Source organism: Onychomys torridus, chromosome 21 (genome assembly GCF_903995425.1).
Source record: "Onychomys torridus chromosome 21, mOncTor1.1, whole genome shotgun sequence".
NCBI classification, from domain to species: Eukaryota; Metazoa; Chordata; class Mammalia; order Rodentia; family Cricetidae; genus Onychomys; species Onychomys torridus.
Window position 1 is genome coordinate 801,458 of NC_050463.1, and position 16,790 is coordinate 818,247.

The window sequence follows — 16,790 nt, forward strand, 5'->3', positions numbered from 1 at the left end:
TCTGTAGGTTTGACTACAGACCAACCTGGTGGTGCATTTTTTCCAACTGAAGTTCTCTCGTCCCAAATGGCTCTGCTTATGTCAAGTTGCCAAAACCCTAGGCAAGCACACTCCCTATGTTGGTGGAGACAGCCTTCAAGTGTCTGAAGACTTGGCCTCCACAGAGGTCTTAGGAAGGCAGAGGAGGGGGAGGGTCTTGGAGACTGGAGGGGCAGAGCAGTTGTGCAAAGGTCCTGTGGCCGCCTGAGGCAGGAAGGACACAGGACTCTAGCCTTTCTTCTCTGGGAGCAGTACAACCTGGGAGGTGTTGATATGTAGACAGGTGTCCCTCAGTAAGAGTCTAGGCCAAGAGCAAAACATGGGAGGGACGGTGTGCTGATCTTGGAGGAAAGTGGGAGTGTGTGAGAGAGTCTCAGAACTCAGCGCTGAGGCCCAGGATCTACCCCAGACATGGCAAAAGCGAGCCAGCTCCAGACCCCAGGCAATGTTGGGCCTGCAAGGTCTTATGCATTGAAAGGACACAGCCTGGGGATAACTGATGACTTGTCCCAGACACCGACACATCAGGTAGAACTCTGCCCCAGGAGAAACCCCCCACTCTGGACATGGCTGCAGGGGACCCCACCATCCAGAACCGAGTCTGGCCTCTCTGCCGCTCTCGTGTGGCCACCTCTGGAAATGAAGTCAGAGCTCAAGTCGGCCGGGGTGGAGCAGTCTAAGACTGGCTGATTTCCATGCACTTGACCCACCATGGTGACCCCAGCCTCTCAGCCTTCCCGTCTGTAGAACTGGGACCTGGAGCCTTCCCAGACCTTCCCTGCTCGTCTGTTCCGCCTGTGTTCCCGGGTCCCTGTCTCACCTCTGGCCTCTGTCTCTCTGCCTCCTGTAGAGTGGAGGTCGGGCTGGGAAAGCCCCCTGGGAAACTCCCACAGAGTAGGGAGAAGGGGGAGGAGAGGCAGGGTCTCAAGACGGGGGCGGGAAGCCGCCAGCCCACTGCTATTTAAACCCTTCCCTTGGCGGTCACAAGACAGGGGGACGGCATGGAGTCCAGCCTGGTCCTCCTGCTGGCCCTGGCCATGGCGCCCTTCCAGCTTGGCAGTGGTGAGCAGGGGTGTGGGGAGGGGAGGGGGCTTCGGGAGATGAGTGGGCACAAGGGAAAGAGCTTGGGGGTGCTATGAAAGCCTAGGGCTTTGAGAGGCTGGCCCGGGGATGTAGGGCTCTGGTTGCTCCCTAGTCAAGGCCAGTGACCTTGGGCAGAGGTCTAGAGCCCTGGGGTCTCAACCCAGGGTCAAGGTTCAGGACTGGAATCTGGGACCCAGTTGCCCAACAGGAGTTTAATGTTGTTTCCCCTCAGGCCAGTCCCTCCATGTGGATCCCCCAGATCCTGTGGTGGCTGTGGCCAAAGGCACATCCCTCCAGCTCAACTGCAGCCTGCCCTGTGACGAGGGTGTAGCCCAGGCACAGTGGCGTGGCCTGGACACCGACCTGGGCAATGTGCAGAACCTCCCAGGCAGCAGCACCCTCTCCATACATGGCCTTCTGACAGACGCTGACACACGTTTGTGTGTGGGCTCCTGTGGAGGCCGAAGCTTCCAGCACTCTGTGCAGATCATTGTGTACGGTGAGGCCCACTCTGCCCTTCTAGGTACCACCTAGCCAGGGGTATCAGGACCTTGCACCACACCAATGCCATCACCAGGTCCCTGAACCCCAGACCGCTGACACATCCGCCCTTCCTGTCCCAGACACCTAAGGCACATAGCTGCATCATCACCCCAACCAAACCTACCTCCTCCTCCTGGCTCAGCCCTGGGCTCCATCTTCCATCCACAGCCTTCCCAGACCAGCTGGTGGTGTCTTGGTCAGGACAGGACCAAGAGGTGTCCTGCACGGCCCACAACATCTGGCCCCCAGGCCCAGACATTCTCTCCTTCACCCTGCTACTGGGAGACCAGAGACTGGAGGGGGCCCAGGCCCTGGAACCAGAGCAAGAGGAGGAGACCCAGGAGGCCGAGGGCACGCCACTGCTCCGAGTGACACAGCGCTGGCTACTACCCTCCCTGGAGACCCCTGGCCCTCCCGCCCTCTACTGCCAGGTCACCATGCAGCTGCCCAACCTGGTGCTAACCCACAAAAGGGGCCTTGCAGGTAAGTCCTCTGGGCTTGGCTACTCTGGAGCTTGAGCCAGGATTGTGTGTCCCCACCTGGAGATGCCCAAGAGAATTGGTCACAGTATCTGCCCCGTGAGGCAGCTGGAAAAAAGACTAATTCAAAAGATGAGGGCCTACTCTGCGCCAACTCCAAAGTGAGATCTCCATCATTTCCTGTTCTGTCCTGAAAGACTAGGGTGGGGGCCAACACTCACTGGGTGTCTCATAAACACTGCCAAGGAGACGCAAGACAGGTCCTGAACTCAGTAGGTATTCTACACATTCGGGCTGAGCAGATTCAAGGACTTGGCACACTATAGGTGCTTTATAAACAGTGGCCTAGCCTTTAATCCCAGCATCTGGGAGGCAGCGGCAGGTGAATCTCTGAGTCGAGGCCAGCCTGGGCTACAGAGTGAGTTCCGGGACAGCCAGAGCTACACGGAGAAACCCTGTCTCAGAAAACCAAAATTAATAAGCAGTGGCCTAGTAGACTCCTAGAGGACCCGGGGAGTTGTCTGTGTCTCCGTCTCCTGGCCCAGCCACTACGATGCCCTGTGTCACTTGAGTGAGAGGGATGAGAGTGGGGGGTAGGGAGGGAGAGGGGGTTCTGTCCTAACACCGGGCTGCAGATGAAGAAACTGGGGCCGGAGAGAGGCCCGAGGCCACAGAAGAACATTCTGTTTGCAGTCCCACAGAGCCGGACCTCACCAGAGCCCCCCACCACCACCTCTGCCAAGCCCTACATCCTGACCTCATCACACACTACTGAGGCCAGTTCCACTGGGGCTCCCCAACAGCACAACCCTGCCGGCTGCCCCTCCTCGTCCCACATTTAGCCCTAGGACTCTGCGCTCCGCTGGAACTTGCTATCCCGAGATCCACCAGGACCAGAAGGCCGTCTGGCAGCTGCTCTGTGAGGCACCCTGTGGGCCTGGAGTGACTGTGCACTGGCTCCTGGCTCCTGGCAACCTGGCAGCCTACCACAAGAGGGAGGCCGGGGCTCAGGCATGGCTAAGCGTGCCTCCCCCAGGTCCCATTCCTGAGGGCTGGTTCCAGTGCCGCCTGGACCCCGGGGGGCAGGTAGCCAGTCTGTATGTCTCCAGTCAGGTGTTCCCAAAACCCTGTGAGTGCTGGGGCCCTGGGAGGGACGGGCATATCGGATTAAAATGATAGTTGGGTTGGGGCGGTGGTGGCCACACCTTTAATCCCAGTACTCGGGAGGCAGAGCCAGGCAGATCTCTGTGAGTTCGAGGCCAGCCTGGTCTACAGAGTGAGATCCAGGACAGCCAGGGCTGCACAGAGAAACCCTGTCTCGAAAAAAATCAAAAACAAACTAGTTGGGTTTCTGTGCCATGCCTCAGTTCAGTATGCTTTCCTGGCTGTGAAAGAACTTAGGCTTTGAAGCACCTCACAGACACAGATTCTGTGAAACAGACGGTGAAGAGAGATGGCCAGATAGTTTTTTAAAAGAAAAAAAAAAGTTTTTTAATGTTGGTTTCACAAGGCTGAGGCTGGCCTCAGACTTGGTGTATAGCTGATCCTCCTGCCTCAGCCCATAAGTGCTGGGATGACAGGTGTGCACCCCTACACCTGTTTCAATGGTTAAGTTTTAAAACACATTAATTAGTTGGGGAGTCCACTTGTAAACCATAGGGCCTATGTACAGTTCCCGCAGTGGGGCCTGCAGGCACCGGGGCTCATGATACCCTTATGCTACTCTTTCAGCCTCCGACATCACCCTATGGATTGGCAGCTTGGTGTTGGGGCTGCTCGCGCTGGCCTTCCTTGCCTACCGCCTGTGGAAACGCTACCGGCCAAGTGTTCCCCCAGACACCAGCTCGTGCACACTCCTGTGAAGCTGGGTTTGGGGTAGTCAAGATGTTAGAGTGTGGCCCCTTTCCTTGGTGGTCAGCACATCTACAAGTTCCTTCCAGCTGCTCGCCCTGCGCAGAATAAAGGCCCCTTATCTGGCCACTGGTGTGTCCTGTCGTACTGTAAAATAGAGAAGCTTTGCGCATCTCTCAGTCCTACACCCGGGGTCCCTGGAGACGGGCATACACCCCAGGCTATCTTGGCAGGCCCGAGCAGGATGCTAGGCTGGGAAACGCCTGCGCTTCCTACGAGTAACTAAGGATGCACCCAACGGCCTGGGAAAAAAGTACTTGGGGGGGTGCAGCTTGGGCAAACACCGAGACGGGGTGTGGGGGGCAAGGGGATGAAGGTAGCAGACAGAAGAGAGCCGTGCAAGGGCAGTGGAGAGCCACAACGTAGTTACAGCGACAGCACCCCCTGGTGGTCAGGAAACGTAACTAACAGCCCGGGACGGGAATCTGGTGGAGACCCGCGAAGTGAAGCCGAAATCCCGGCAGCGCCCAAGCCGAGTGCACCATCTGCGACTAGACGCAGAAAAGGATCTGAATCCCGCCCTCAGTCCTAGACTCTCGGTGGACGAACCCCCGCGCACCAAGATGGGGTTTCTTTGGTACCCAAGGAGCCTGGTTGCTAGGAGACCATGCTTACGAAGGCTTGCCCACTACCAAGATGGCAAGCAATCGCGCTTCAAGCCAGAAACCAAGCCCTTCCTGGGGGACCATTTTGAAGTCTGGCAAGCACATGATTCCAGACCGAAGTTAAGAGATGCAGTCATGGAGTACCAGCAGAGACGTAAACGGAGAATACCAGTTAGGGCATAGGGGGATAGGTAGCCTGTGCCTGTCACTGCCCAGACTCTGTCAGAGAGGAAGTCTCAGCTCTGCCCTTAACAGACATGGCCGCCCAAGGAGGATGCTTTGTCGCGCCGTGAATTATGGCAGCGCTTCCGGTCCCGCTGCCCTCAGCAAAGATGGCGGCAGTGGAGAAGCGGCGGCCGGCAGTAGCACCCGCGGCCAGTTTCGCGGACAGCGGCCGGACGTCGGTGTCCCAGGCGGCGGCGGCGGCTGAGAGCGAGGAGGATTTCCTACGGCAGGTCGGCGTGACAGAGATGCTGCGCGCGGCCCTACTGAAGGTGCTGGAGACGCGGCCCGAGGAGCCCATCGCCTTCTTGGCGCACTACTTCGAGAACATGGGCCTGCGCTCGCCAGCCAACGGCGGCGCCGGGGAGCCCCCAGGCCAGCTCCTCCTGCAGCAGCAGCGCCTGGGCCGCGCGCTGTGGCACCTTCGCCTGGCTCACCACTCGCAGAGGTGCGGACCCATGGCGGGCGGGGTGCCTGGACTACACCTCCCGACAGGCCCCGCGCGGGCTCAACCCACCGCCGGCGCGGGGCACATCCGGGAGTGTAGTCTGTCCTCTTTTCTCGGAAGTGGTCCGTTTAGGGCGGTGTAGCGTCCGGAATACAGCTCCCGGCATGCTTCTCGTAGGTTCCGGCCGCTGTCATCGCGGGCTGTGCCGGGAATTGTGGTCCTGGTAGGAAGTATTGGGAATTGTAGTTCATCTTTGCTGGAGCTTCCAGGTGATTATGGCCTAGTGGGTTTTTGCGTTTGAGCTTGTGCTCAGTTTCTCCTCGCAGCCCAGGGTTTTGGAGGTCAAGAAGCCATCCCTGCAGTCAGAGCATAAATAGCTGCGGTGCTTGTCCCGGAGATGGGCAGCCTGTGTACTGAGGCCCCACCCCGCGGAGCACAGGCTGGTCCAGAGCCAGGTGTGAACCCTGCACGGAGGCCTGGAGCTCGGCAGTCGCTCTGTGTCCCAGTGAGAATAGTTCTAGTGGAGAAGATGAGTGAGGGGCACTTCAGGCATAGTGGATGGGGAGTTGACCAGAGTGAGAAAGTGCGTGAGCTGGTGTCTGGGGTCTCAGCTCGGAAGTGCTTACAAAGGGTGCATGGAGGAGGACTCAGAAGATGTTGGGCAGCAATGACCCCGGCTTTCCCCAAGGGAGTCCCAGAGAAGCTGGAACAAGTTGGGCAGAGTAGGGGTGGATCAGAGCCAGGCAGACACCTCTGCACCAGGGGCAGAGGACTCGGGATCCCCAGACGACGGCCGGGCAGGGTAGGGTGGAGCAGGACGGGCTGATGGGGCCGGGGAGGGTACGGTCGGTCGGACAGGCACAAAGGCTGGGAGGTCAGTGGTTCTGGAAGGTTGCTGATCACTTGGTGAGGAGCTGGAGCAAGAAGGTGGACAGAGTCTACAGCTGAGACGGCACTGGGGCATGTGAGTGGGAAGACTGAAGGCATCTGTGTGGCAGGCTTTCTTTTGGGCCACCAACAAACTCCCAAATCATGACACGGAGACTTAGTATTAGTTATGAACGCTCAACTGAAAGACCCCCGGAGAGGTCTCCCCTCAGGAGAGACCCCCGGCTCAAGGAGCACGCAGCGACCACGGATCAGATGCAACAGCACGAGGTTTATTTAAACACAGGTACCTGGGGCAACCAAGTCTCTCGGAAAACTTGCGCGCCTCTGGGTTGGTAAGATGGGTTTTTATAGCAAGAAGCGCGGGAAAGCATTAGTCAAAGGGTTCTGATTGGATAATTTAAACAAGGCGCGAATGGTTACAAAGCTCTGATTGGACAATTCAAGTGAGGCGTGAATAGTCAAAGGGTTCTAATTGGACAAAGCTCTGTCAAAGTGAGGCGCGAATAGTCAAAGGGTTCTAATTGGACAAAGCTCTGATTGGACAATTCAAAGTGAGGCGCGAATAGTCAAAGGGTTCTAATTGGACAAAGCTCTGTCAAAGTGAGGCGCGAATATATGAGCATAAATCAAATGGGGTGTGAACTTAGGCTCAGGGCGGTTTGTGGGTTTTTCCCTTGGTAACCAGATATGTGTGTTGGCTCAACCCCTATCTAGAATTCCAGCTGCTCTGGCCCTCCCGCACTGACGCCAGGCAGTCTGCCCCTGACATCCTGCTTATCTATCGGCTATCTGGGCTGCGGTGGGGCCATTCTATTTCCTGGAACTGTCTTTTGTTCCCTTATAAGCCTTGCAAACATAGCATTACTATAGGGGTGCCGGGGGGTCTTTCACAACCTTAGCTTAGGCTTGTTTCTTGCTAGCCCATCTACATTTTGCCTCTGGCTTTTTACCTTTCATTCTGTTTATCTTTTACTGTTTCCTCCTGTCTGGCTGGCTGCTGCCTGGAGTCTGGCCCCAGGCGTCTCCCTTTCTTTCTCTCTCATTCCTAGGTTCCGTCCCCCTCCTTCTCTCTGCCCACCAGCCCTACCTAGCCCTCTACTGCCTAGCTATTGGCGTTCAGCTTTTTATTAGACCAATCAGGTGTCTTAGGCAGGCAAGGTGAAACAGTAACACATCTTTACATAGTTAAACAAATACAGCAGAAACAAATGTAACACATCTTTCTTTACATAGTTAAAGTGATAGTCCACAGCAGAAACAAATGTAACACATCTTTCTTTACATAGTTAAAGTGATAGTCCGCAGCAGAAACAAATGTAACACATCTTTCTTTACATAGTTAAAGTGATAGTCCACAGCAGAAACAAATGTGACACATCTTTCTTTACATAGTTAAAGTGATAGTCCACAGCAGAAACAAATGTAACACATCTTTCTTTACATAGTTAAAGTGATAGTCCGCAGCAGAAACAAATGTGACACATCTTCCACAACATCAGCAGAGGAGCATGCACACAGGCCTGCACCCTGAGGTGCCCCAGGGAAGGAGGGGCCAGGAACAAACTGCCTCCTGGGGCATCTGTCTAGAAGAGAGTCTCCCAGGGGTGTGGGGGACCAGCCCCCACCATTATTTACCCCCAGAGACTCTGGAGGAATGAGGAATAAGTGACTTAGTTAGAAATAGAGGGGAGAGAAAACGCAGGATAGACTCGGGTGGGCCTGGATCCTTATCCACCGGCCCAGAACTGTATTCCAAAGGTCTATTTATAGCAATGCCAAGGGGTGGGGCAAAAGCCCTCCCTCTTCCTAGGTACAATCACCTGGTACCCAGGCCTGTGGTCCATGCAGTCCTGCAGGGTACAGCCACTAGGAAACCTAGTGGGCTCCAACACAAGGGTGAAAAGCAGTCAACTTAGTGATTTAAAACAAGAACATTGTGAGTTGAAGTCACAGCCCCCCTGAGGATCTGGGGCAGGGTTTGTGACCATGTCACCAGGTCTCTGTGCCCTGCCAACCGTTGCTCCGTGCCTGGCATCCTTTGACACAGCCTCATCTTAAGCAGCTGAAGCCATGAAAGCTGTGTGTTTACCACATTCTGAGGTTTATGGATGTGAACTTGGGGGTCACTGCTCACCCCAGGATCTAGTGTTATACCACTAACTGTTGGCAGCTCAGGACAGCAGGGGACATGGAAAGGAGCCAGCAGGCAGGTGGGGTCCCCAGAGATGCAGCCAAGGGTGGACCCAGAAGCCACAGCTGTGTCTGTGTCTGATGTCACAGAGCTAGGCCTCTCCCCCCCCCCCCCCCATCACCGCTCCCCACTTCAGACCCCATGATGGATGTCTATGAAGAGAGTGGGTCCTTGTGCAGTGCTCAGCCTGAGCCACCACACATGGCAGCCACTGACGTCCTGTCAGCAGAGCCACTTCTCTGGAGTTGAGGGGCTACGCGTCTCAAGTCCCTCCCAGGCCTCTATATAGCCTGGTGTCCCCATCGGTCACCTCCCCAGCAGCCTGTGAGCACTTAAGATCACTCTTCACCCCAGATGACTGAAGCCTTGGCCACGAGGGGAAGCCAGGAGTCAGATCCATGCGACAGGACCCTGCACACCTTCCTGGCTGCTGTGCTGCTGACGGGGGGGGGGGGGGGGGGCACCGGCCATGCTGTCCCTGTCTGTCAGGGACTCAGTTCTAGGATCATGTACAACGTAATGATCTAAAATAACTGAGTCACTAGCTGGTCACACTGAGGACAATCCAGCATACGCCTCCCTTCAGGCACAGCCACTCTCCATGAGGCACCCCACTCCCTGCAGGGTGCTCAAGAGCCAGGAGCTCTCTGAGTGCAGAGGAGAGCTGGAACAGGGTCTGTGCCCCCATGCATCGTGCAGCCCCACTCCAGGGAAAGCCACTGGCAGGCAGAGGGAGGTTCGCCCCTCCCCCTGTGCACAGTGGGAGCACTCAGCAGAAAGAACTGCAAAGTGGAGCCACAGTTCTCCAAGCTCTGCAGCTCACCACCTTGTCTCCGCCCCCCTCACCTCTCAGTGACTCAGTGGGGATCCCCAGGAGAGGATGTGAGCCATCCGAGAGGTGGGTGTCCTTGTACCAGGCCATAGTTACCTGACCAGTGCTGTAAACAGCCAAGGGCAAGGTGGCTGGAGCCCTCCCTTGTGCCAGCACAAGATCGTGTCCATCCTCCCAAGAGTCTGGGGTTGCAGAATTGGAGTTTGCACTCCTTGGATAAGCAGAACAAGGCTCACAGAGGCAGCAGCGACAGAAAGCCAGTGACCCTGGGAGACAGGTCTGGACCTGGTCCAGGAACAGAGCAAGGGCCCAGGCCTTTTACCCCTGGAGGTCACTGCCAGAGAAGGCAGCATCAGGAGAAGAGAGCAAGTGGCCATATGTCAACCGGAGTATCAGTCAGGAAGAGCCGTGTTGTGCTGTTATGACAAACAGCCCCAGAGTCTCCGTGGCTCTCAACACAGCTGGGGCCCTGCTAAGTTACTCACAAAAGACACACAGTTGGTTCTCTGGGCGCTGCAGCTGGCTAGGATTTATTAAGCACCTCTACATGAAGGTCTCTAGAAGATGACCCCAGCAGGTCAGGATGGAGCAGACCACCCTCATTGTGAATCTGAGCCACACAAGGACCAGAGTAAGGCAGGTAGTTACTCTCTGGGTCCTGCAGTGAGACTATCAGCCTACTCAGAGCCTCGATTTCTCACAAGGAGGGACCACACCCTGGGGTCAGGGAAGGAACCACCTGACTCAGCATGCCCTGTCTGCTCACTAGCTGTCAGTTGAGAATGTGACCTAGCCACGGGTTCATGTCAGAACTGGCCAGTTTGTGTCTCAATAAACCTTTAATTACAAGCCATGGTGGCTGATGCAGGGAGATCATGGGCTCAAGGCTCAGCTATTGAGAGACCTTGCTTCAAAATAAACAGCTAGCCGGGCGGCGGTGAGCACGCCTGTGACCCCAGCACTGGGAGGCAGAGCCAGGCGGGTCTCCGTGAGTTCGAGGCCAGCCTGGGCTACAGAGTGAGTTCCAGGAAAGGTACAAAGCTACACAGAGAAACCCTGTCTCCAAAAAAACAAAAACAAACAAACAAACAAACAGCTGGCTTATCACAGGATGACTGCATGAAGACACCCCAGTAAGGCTTAGGTGTGTACATGATGGCAGTGAGGACTGGTGTACCCTCCCCCTGCAGCCGTGTGCTGGGGGCACAGTGAGTGATAGACACCCCAACATGTCTGCTGGTGGTTGAATGGGCACTTACCAGGTGCATACTGTGTCTGGGATGGGGCCCAGTTGGCAGAACAGTCACTGGTTCCAGCCCCAGCACCACATAAAGTGGACATGGTGCACTCAGGACGTGGAGGCAGGAGGATCAGATTACATGAGACTCTGCTCAAACAGAACCCCCGATGGCTCATCCAGTAAAGGTGCTTGCCGAATTTTGACGACTTGAATTCATTCAGTTAGTTTTTGGTTTTTTGTTTGTGTGTTTGTTTCTTTGTTTAAGCTGAGGACCGAACCCAGGGCCTTACGCTTGCTAGGCAAGCACTCTACCACTGAGCTAAATCCCCAACCCGTGAATTCATTCAGTTTCTGGAAGCCATGTGAAAACAGAAGCGACCCAACTCTAAAGGATTGCCCTCTGGCCACCCATACATACATACGGTTACGCCTAATAATGAATTGGTTTTGTGACAAGGTCTCACTATGTAGCCCAGGCTGGCCTCAAACTCACAGAGATCCTCCTGCCTCTGCCTCCTGAGTGCTGGGATTAAAAGATTGCTCTACCACTTCCTTTTTTAAATTTATTTATTTTTACTTTATGTGCATTGGTGTTTTGCCATGGGTGTCCAGTCCCCTGGAACTGGAGTTACAGACAGTTGTAACTGCCATGTGGGTGCTGGGAATTGAACCTGGGTCCTCTGGAAGAGCAGCCAGTGCTCTTAACCTCTGAGACATCTCTCCAGGCCCTGCTCTACCACTTTCATCTTAAATATTCTTTTAAATTTGATTTTATATGTATGGGTGTTTTGCCTGCATGTATGTCTGTGCACCATGTGCATGCCTGGTGCCTCGGAGGCCAGAAGAGGGCGTCAGATCCCCTGGGACTTGAGTTACAAGTGAGCTGCCATGTGGTGCTGCGAATTAGCCCGGTCTTCGGCAAATGCAGGCCTACCAACCGAACCGTCTCTGCAGCCCCTTAAATAAATCTGAAGAAAGCAAATACTTGGGGTTCCTCCATGCCTGGTGCTCTGGAGGGAGGGGCAGAAAAATGAGGAGCTGGGGTGCTGGGAAGGTGTGGAAAGGCTCTGGGTGGCTGGCCAGAATGGGGGCCTCCTGACACCCCACTGTCCCCGCAGGACCGCCTTCAACAACAACGTGAGCGTGGCCTACGAGTGTCTGAGCGCCAGCGGCCGCAAGAAGAAGCCTGGGCTGGATGGGCGCACATACAGCGAGCTGCTGAAGCGCGTGTGCAGGGACGGCGGGGCACCCGAGGAGGTGGTGGCACCGCTTCTGCGCAAGATCCAGTGCCGGGACCACGAGGCTGTGCCGCTGGGCATCTTCCGGGCCGGCATGTTGTCATGCTTTGTGCTGCTGGAGTTTGTGGCCCGCGCCGGCGCCCTCTTCCAGCTGCTGGAGGACCCGGGCCTGGCGGTGGCCGATCGGCGTGTGGGCCAGGCCGTGCTGGACACGCTGGAGGGTGCGCTGGGCACGGAAGACCTGGCGGCGACGCCCACACACTACCTAGAGGCCGGTTCCCGCTTGGGCCCCGACAATCTGGCACGAGCCCTGGACAGGGCGGCGGCTGGACGGCGGCCCAGCGCACCCATGTCCCGCGAGGAGTTCCTGGAGAAGGCTGCCGCCCTCTTCATCGCCAAGGTCAAGCCGGTGGGCTGAGTCCAGGACACACGCACACCCCGCCACCTCCCCGGGAAGGCGTGGACTTGGGATCAGCAAACCGGTGTCCAGACAACCTGCACAGGGCCCTCACCCAGGGAGGGCGACCTGGGTGGACCCTGCAGGACCAGCACCTTCGGCTCAGTCCCCTCTGTACTGGCCTGTCTTCCCTACTCACAGAAATAAAATCTGAAAAGACCCAGCCTTGCTGGTCGCCTGTGTGCAGCTCCCTAGCCATTGCCAGGCACTGCAGGTTCCTCCCAACCCAAGAACATATCTCTGCTGATGTCAGAACTGGTAACTTCCTTAGACCACCAGCCCCAAATCAAGACATGGAGACTAATTATGAATACTCGCCCTTAGCTTAGACTTGGTTCTAGCTAGCTAGTTTTTTTCTTTAACCCAACCCATGTGTGGCTCTGAGGCTCCATTACCTCATCTACTACTGTCCACCCTGCTTTCACGCTTCCTCTGTGCCTGGCTGACCGGCCTTAGGATGGTTGGCCCCCTTTCCTCTCGGCCTGACAGCCCCACCTGTCCCTCCTCTGCCTAGCTATTAGCCATTCAGCTTTTTATCAGACCACTCAGATGCCTTAGTCAGGCAAGGTAAAGCAGTAACACATCTTTACATAGTTAAACAGCTATTCTTCAACACACCTTTACATTGTTTAACAAATATTCTGTTCTGCAACAAGAACTCCACTCATAAGGTCCTCACTGGGGATTCTGGGCGGGGCTCCACCCTGACCACGCCCCCAGCCCTCACTGGGGATTCTGGGCGGGGCCCCACCCTGACCACGCCCCCAGACCCTCACTGGGGATTCTAGGCGGGGCTCCACCCTGACCACGCCCCCAGCCCTCGCTGGGGGATTCTGGGCGGGGCTCCACCCTGGCCACGCCCCCAGCCCCTCACTGGGGGATTCTGGGCGGGGCTCCACCCTGACCACGCCCCCAGCCCCTCACTGGGGATTCTGGGCGGGGCCCCACCCTGGCCACGCCCCCAGCCCGCACTGGGGAGTTCCTGGCAGGGTCTCTATTCCTTAGCCAGGCCCTCAGCCTTCTTGGAGTCTTTTTTTCTTTTTTTTAATTTTGTGTGTGAAGATTAGAGGACCCTTACACCAACTGAACTCAGGTCAGTTTTGGTGGCAAGTGCCTTTACCTGCTGAGCCATCTTACCCCCTCTTGTTATTCTTTTTTTTTTTTTTTTTTTTTTTTTTTTGGTTTTTCGAGACAGGGTTTCTCTGTGTACCTTTCCTGGAACTCACCCTTGTTATTTTGAGACAAGGTCTCACTAAGTTGCCTCCGCTGGCTTGAACTCATAACCCTCCTGCCTCACCTTCCCATTCAGCTTGAGTGATACCAGGCACTACCTTGCCCAACTGCACGGATGCTTTCTAAATCCCATGACTGAGTAGAGACAGGATGAACCTGTCCCATCTCTCAGCATTTCTGGGACACGAGCCAATCAACACTGACTAGATGAGAGATTGCCAGAAACTTCCTCAGTGCCCTAACTCCCCAGGAGCTCACTAGGTAGGTAAGAGGGAGAATCAGTGCCCTCTCGCCATGGCCAGGACACCAGTGACAGGAATAACAACCTCATAGCCTCTGCTGACAACCTCATAGCCTCTGCTGACAACCTCATAGCCTCTGCTAGCTCACGAATGCCATCCTGCAGGACTTGGCTCCCCTGCTGTGTGAAGAAGCCCCTGGGGCTGGGGGAAGGGTACCCTGAGCAGAACCTGGATGCCAGGGGTGAGGGTGGAGTGGGGTTTGGGGTGCCCAGCAGTGAGCAGACCAGATGCAACCCAACTGTAGCCTCCTGAGCAAGGCCCCTCCTGTTCTCCGCCTCCTGGCACTGTACCTGTCACAGATCACCCATGACCTGCTGGGGGGGGGGGGGGTCCCTGCAGGTGTCAAGCAGGGAAGCATACCTCTCAGAGAGATGAGAATGAAAACCTGGAGTAGATTGACTTCATCAGCCTGGACCAGACTTCGGGAGTCAAATACCTGGATGTTCATTGTCAGCATATTTAAAACAGTACAATTGGGGGAAAGGTTTCCAGGGTACAATCAGTGCAATTCCAGGTGTAGAATAAAGCTTAAGGTGTGACTACAAAGAAACTCCTTTACAAAGTCCATGTGATCATGAAGGTGGCTTCTGTAGCTAAAAGGCCTAGAATGTAGTGTGATCTCTGGGAGAGAGAGTGTAAAGGTCAGCAGGCCATAGAGTGCTTTAGACATCCCCCCTAAGGATGGGTAACATCTAGGGAGGGACTGTGATTTATTAAGTGGCGCTGTTTACCATGCAAGAGAAGGCACACGGCACAAGAAAACCCACGGTAAGAGTGTATTAAGGGAAGGGAGGGAACAGAAGGGGTGCGCAGAGGCCTCTGGAATGACTACAGGAAGAGAGGGAAGGAATGGGTGGAATTCGCTTGTTTTGTTTTTGTTTTGTTTTTCGAGACAGGGTTTCTCTGTAGCTTTGGAGCCTGTCCTGGACTAGTTCTCAGGCTGGCCTCGAACTCACAGAGATCCGCCTGCCTCTGCCTCCCGAGTGCTGGGATTACAGGCGTGCACCATCACCGCCCAGCAGGAATTCACTTTTATAAGTCCCACACACACACATAAGCACATATGGGCTCACGTAGCTACGCCACACATGCAAATAGATTACATAGGAGTAAGGCCCTAGGATGACTGAGCATCTTGCCTGGCTGCTGGACAGCGCATGCACGGCCATCATGTAGCTGGGGGAGTGGCCAGGAATCCTAACAGGGATGAGTCTGGAATAATCATTCTGGGGAATCTGAGTAAGGTCTTCCTCTATAGCAAAAGGGGAATGAGGTCTGCTTCCACAGATAGCAAAAAGGTCACCTGGTCATTAACAAACCCACTCTCAGCCTTCTGGATGGAATGCAGGTATTTGATTTTATCTCCTCCAATGAGGAGACACCCCTGTGTGGTAAACATTGCTGGTTCTCTTAGTGCTTCTCTGTGAGTACAGGACCTCTGTGCCCCCAACAACTACCTTGTAAATTGTGGCCTGAACCTCTGGAGACAAGCTGGGATGCTTGACTAGGAGGCCCTGGATTGAACTCTGCCACCATCTTGTCACAAGGCATGCAAACAGAGTTGGCATCGGAGACTCAGCTGAGGAGTCATCTGGATTTCTAGTTTGTTCCATTTTAATGTCCTCTCTGTTATGAATTATTGTGCTGGGGAAACACCAAGGGGACCCGAAAGCGCGTGGAGAGAAACATCGTACACCATGCGGACATGGCGGCGGCCACTAATTCACAACCCAGATGCTGCATCCATGTGGAGAGTTTATTATAATAGAGAGATGAAGAGGAAGGTGAGACACAGAGAGAGGGGGGGGAGGGAGAGAGAGAGGGAGGGAGAGGGAGGGAGAGAGAGAGAGAAAAAGAGGGAGGGAGAGGGAGGGAGAGAGAGGGAGGGAGGGAGAGAGAGGGAGGGAGGGAGAGAGAGGGAGGGAGACAGAGAGAGAGGGGGGAGGGAAGGAGACAGAGAGAGAGAGAGAGAGAGAGAAATGGAGGGAGGGAGAGAGAGGGAGACAGAGAGAGGGGGAGAGGGAGGGAGGGAGAGGGAGGGAGGGAGAGGGAGGGAGACAGAGAGAGAGAGAGAGAGAGAGAGAGAGAAATGGAGGGAGGGAGAGAGAGGGAGAGAGAGGGAGAGGGAGGGAGGGAGGGAGGGAGGGAGGGAGAGAGAGAGGGAGGGAGAGAGAGATAAATGAAGGGAGGGAGAGAGAGAAATGAAGGGAGGGAGAGAGAGACAGAGAGAGAGAGAGAGAGAGGAGTGCACTCTGTGGGAGGAAAGCTACACAGAGAAATCCTGTCTCAAAAACAAAAAATAACCACTGCCCGGCCTCTGTGTCTTTTTTGTGAGCTAGTGGCCCAAAGAAAAGCCCGTCTACACAAACTGGCTAATTCATTATGTAGCTGAGGATAGCCTTCCCCTCATCATCCTGCCTCCACCTCCCAAGTGATGAGACAATGGGTGTGTGCCACCACGCCTGGTTTCTGTGGTGCTGGGGTTGGAATTCAGGGCTTCATGCGTGCTGGGCCGGCTCTACTAGCTACATGCACTCCCCCAACTGAACTCAGCCCAGCCCTGCCACTCCCTACCCCTCTTCAGCCCAGCCCTATACCTCCCTACCTCACCCCTCCCCAGCCCAGCCAAGTGCCTGAACCCTGGCTCCTTTCTCTCCCCTATGCTTAGCTGCACAGGAACCCCAGGGGACCAGAAGCCTGCCCTCTGGGCCCCCAAGTGGGTGGATTACTCCCTCAAGTACGGCTTTTTGCACAGTGAAACGAATGACGGAGTTGTTTTCATGTCCTTTTCCACATGACAAAAATTAGCTGAGGCAGGAGAGGGGACTTTTGATAACATGGACACTGATGTGAGTCACTGGGGAAGCCACGTTCATGGAGGTCAGACTGGATCAGTAGGCAGAGTCTTCACCTGCCATGCACAAGGCCCATGGTTCCCTCACTATCAGAGGCCATTGTCACAGTTTACTGCAATTGATAATTCAGATGTCAACCCACCAGTGGAATGTTCTCTGATGGGCTAACCTGGAGGCCACCAACTCTGAATACTGTTGCCTTCATCTGTAATTTCTTGTGC

General features: G+C 55.3%; 2 protein-coding genes across 2 annotated transcripts; both read left to right on the plus strand.

Moving 5' to 3' along the window:
• Madcam1 (mucosal vascular addressin cell adhesion molecule 1) lies at positions 1–4,116 on the plus strand. The gene is given in 6 exon segments (XM_036171418.1): positions 1–1,101; positions 1,355–1,621; positions 1,834–2,148; positions 2,838–2,938; positions 2,940–3,273; positions 3,876–4,116. Coding segments are annotated over 6 exon segments (1,209 nt in total). The 5' UTR covers positions 1–1,040; the 3' UTR covers positions 4,007–4,116.
• Positions 4,117–4,925: 809 nt separating this feature from the next.
• Positions 4,926–12,343, plus strand: Tpgs1 (tubulin polyglutamylase complex subunit 1). Its single transcript, XM_036171420.1, has 2 exons — positions 4,926–5,330; positions 11,603–12,343. Exons 1-2 carry the CDS (start codon positions 4,957–4,959, stop codon positions 12,138–12,140), a joined length of 912 nt encoding a protein of 303 aa, XP_036027313.1. The 5' UTR covers positions 4,926–4,956; the 3' UTR covers positions 12,141–12,343.
• The last annotated feature ends 4,447 nt before the right edge of the window (positions 12,344–16,790 follow it).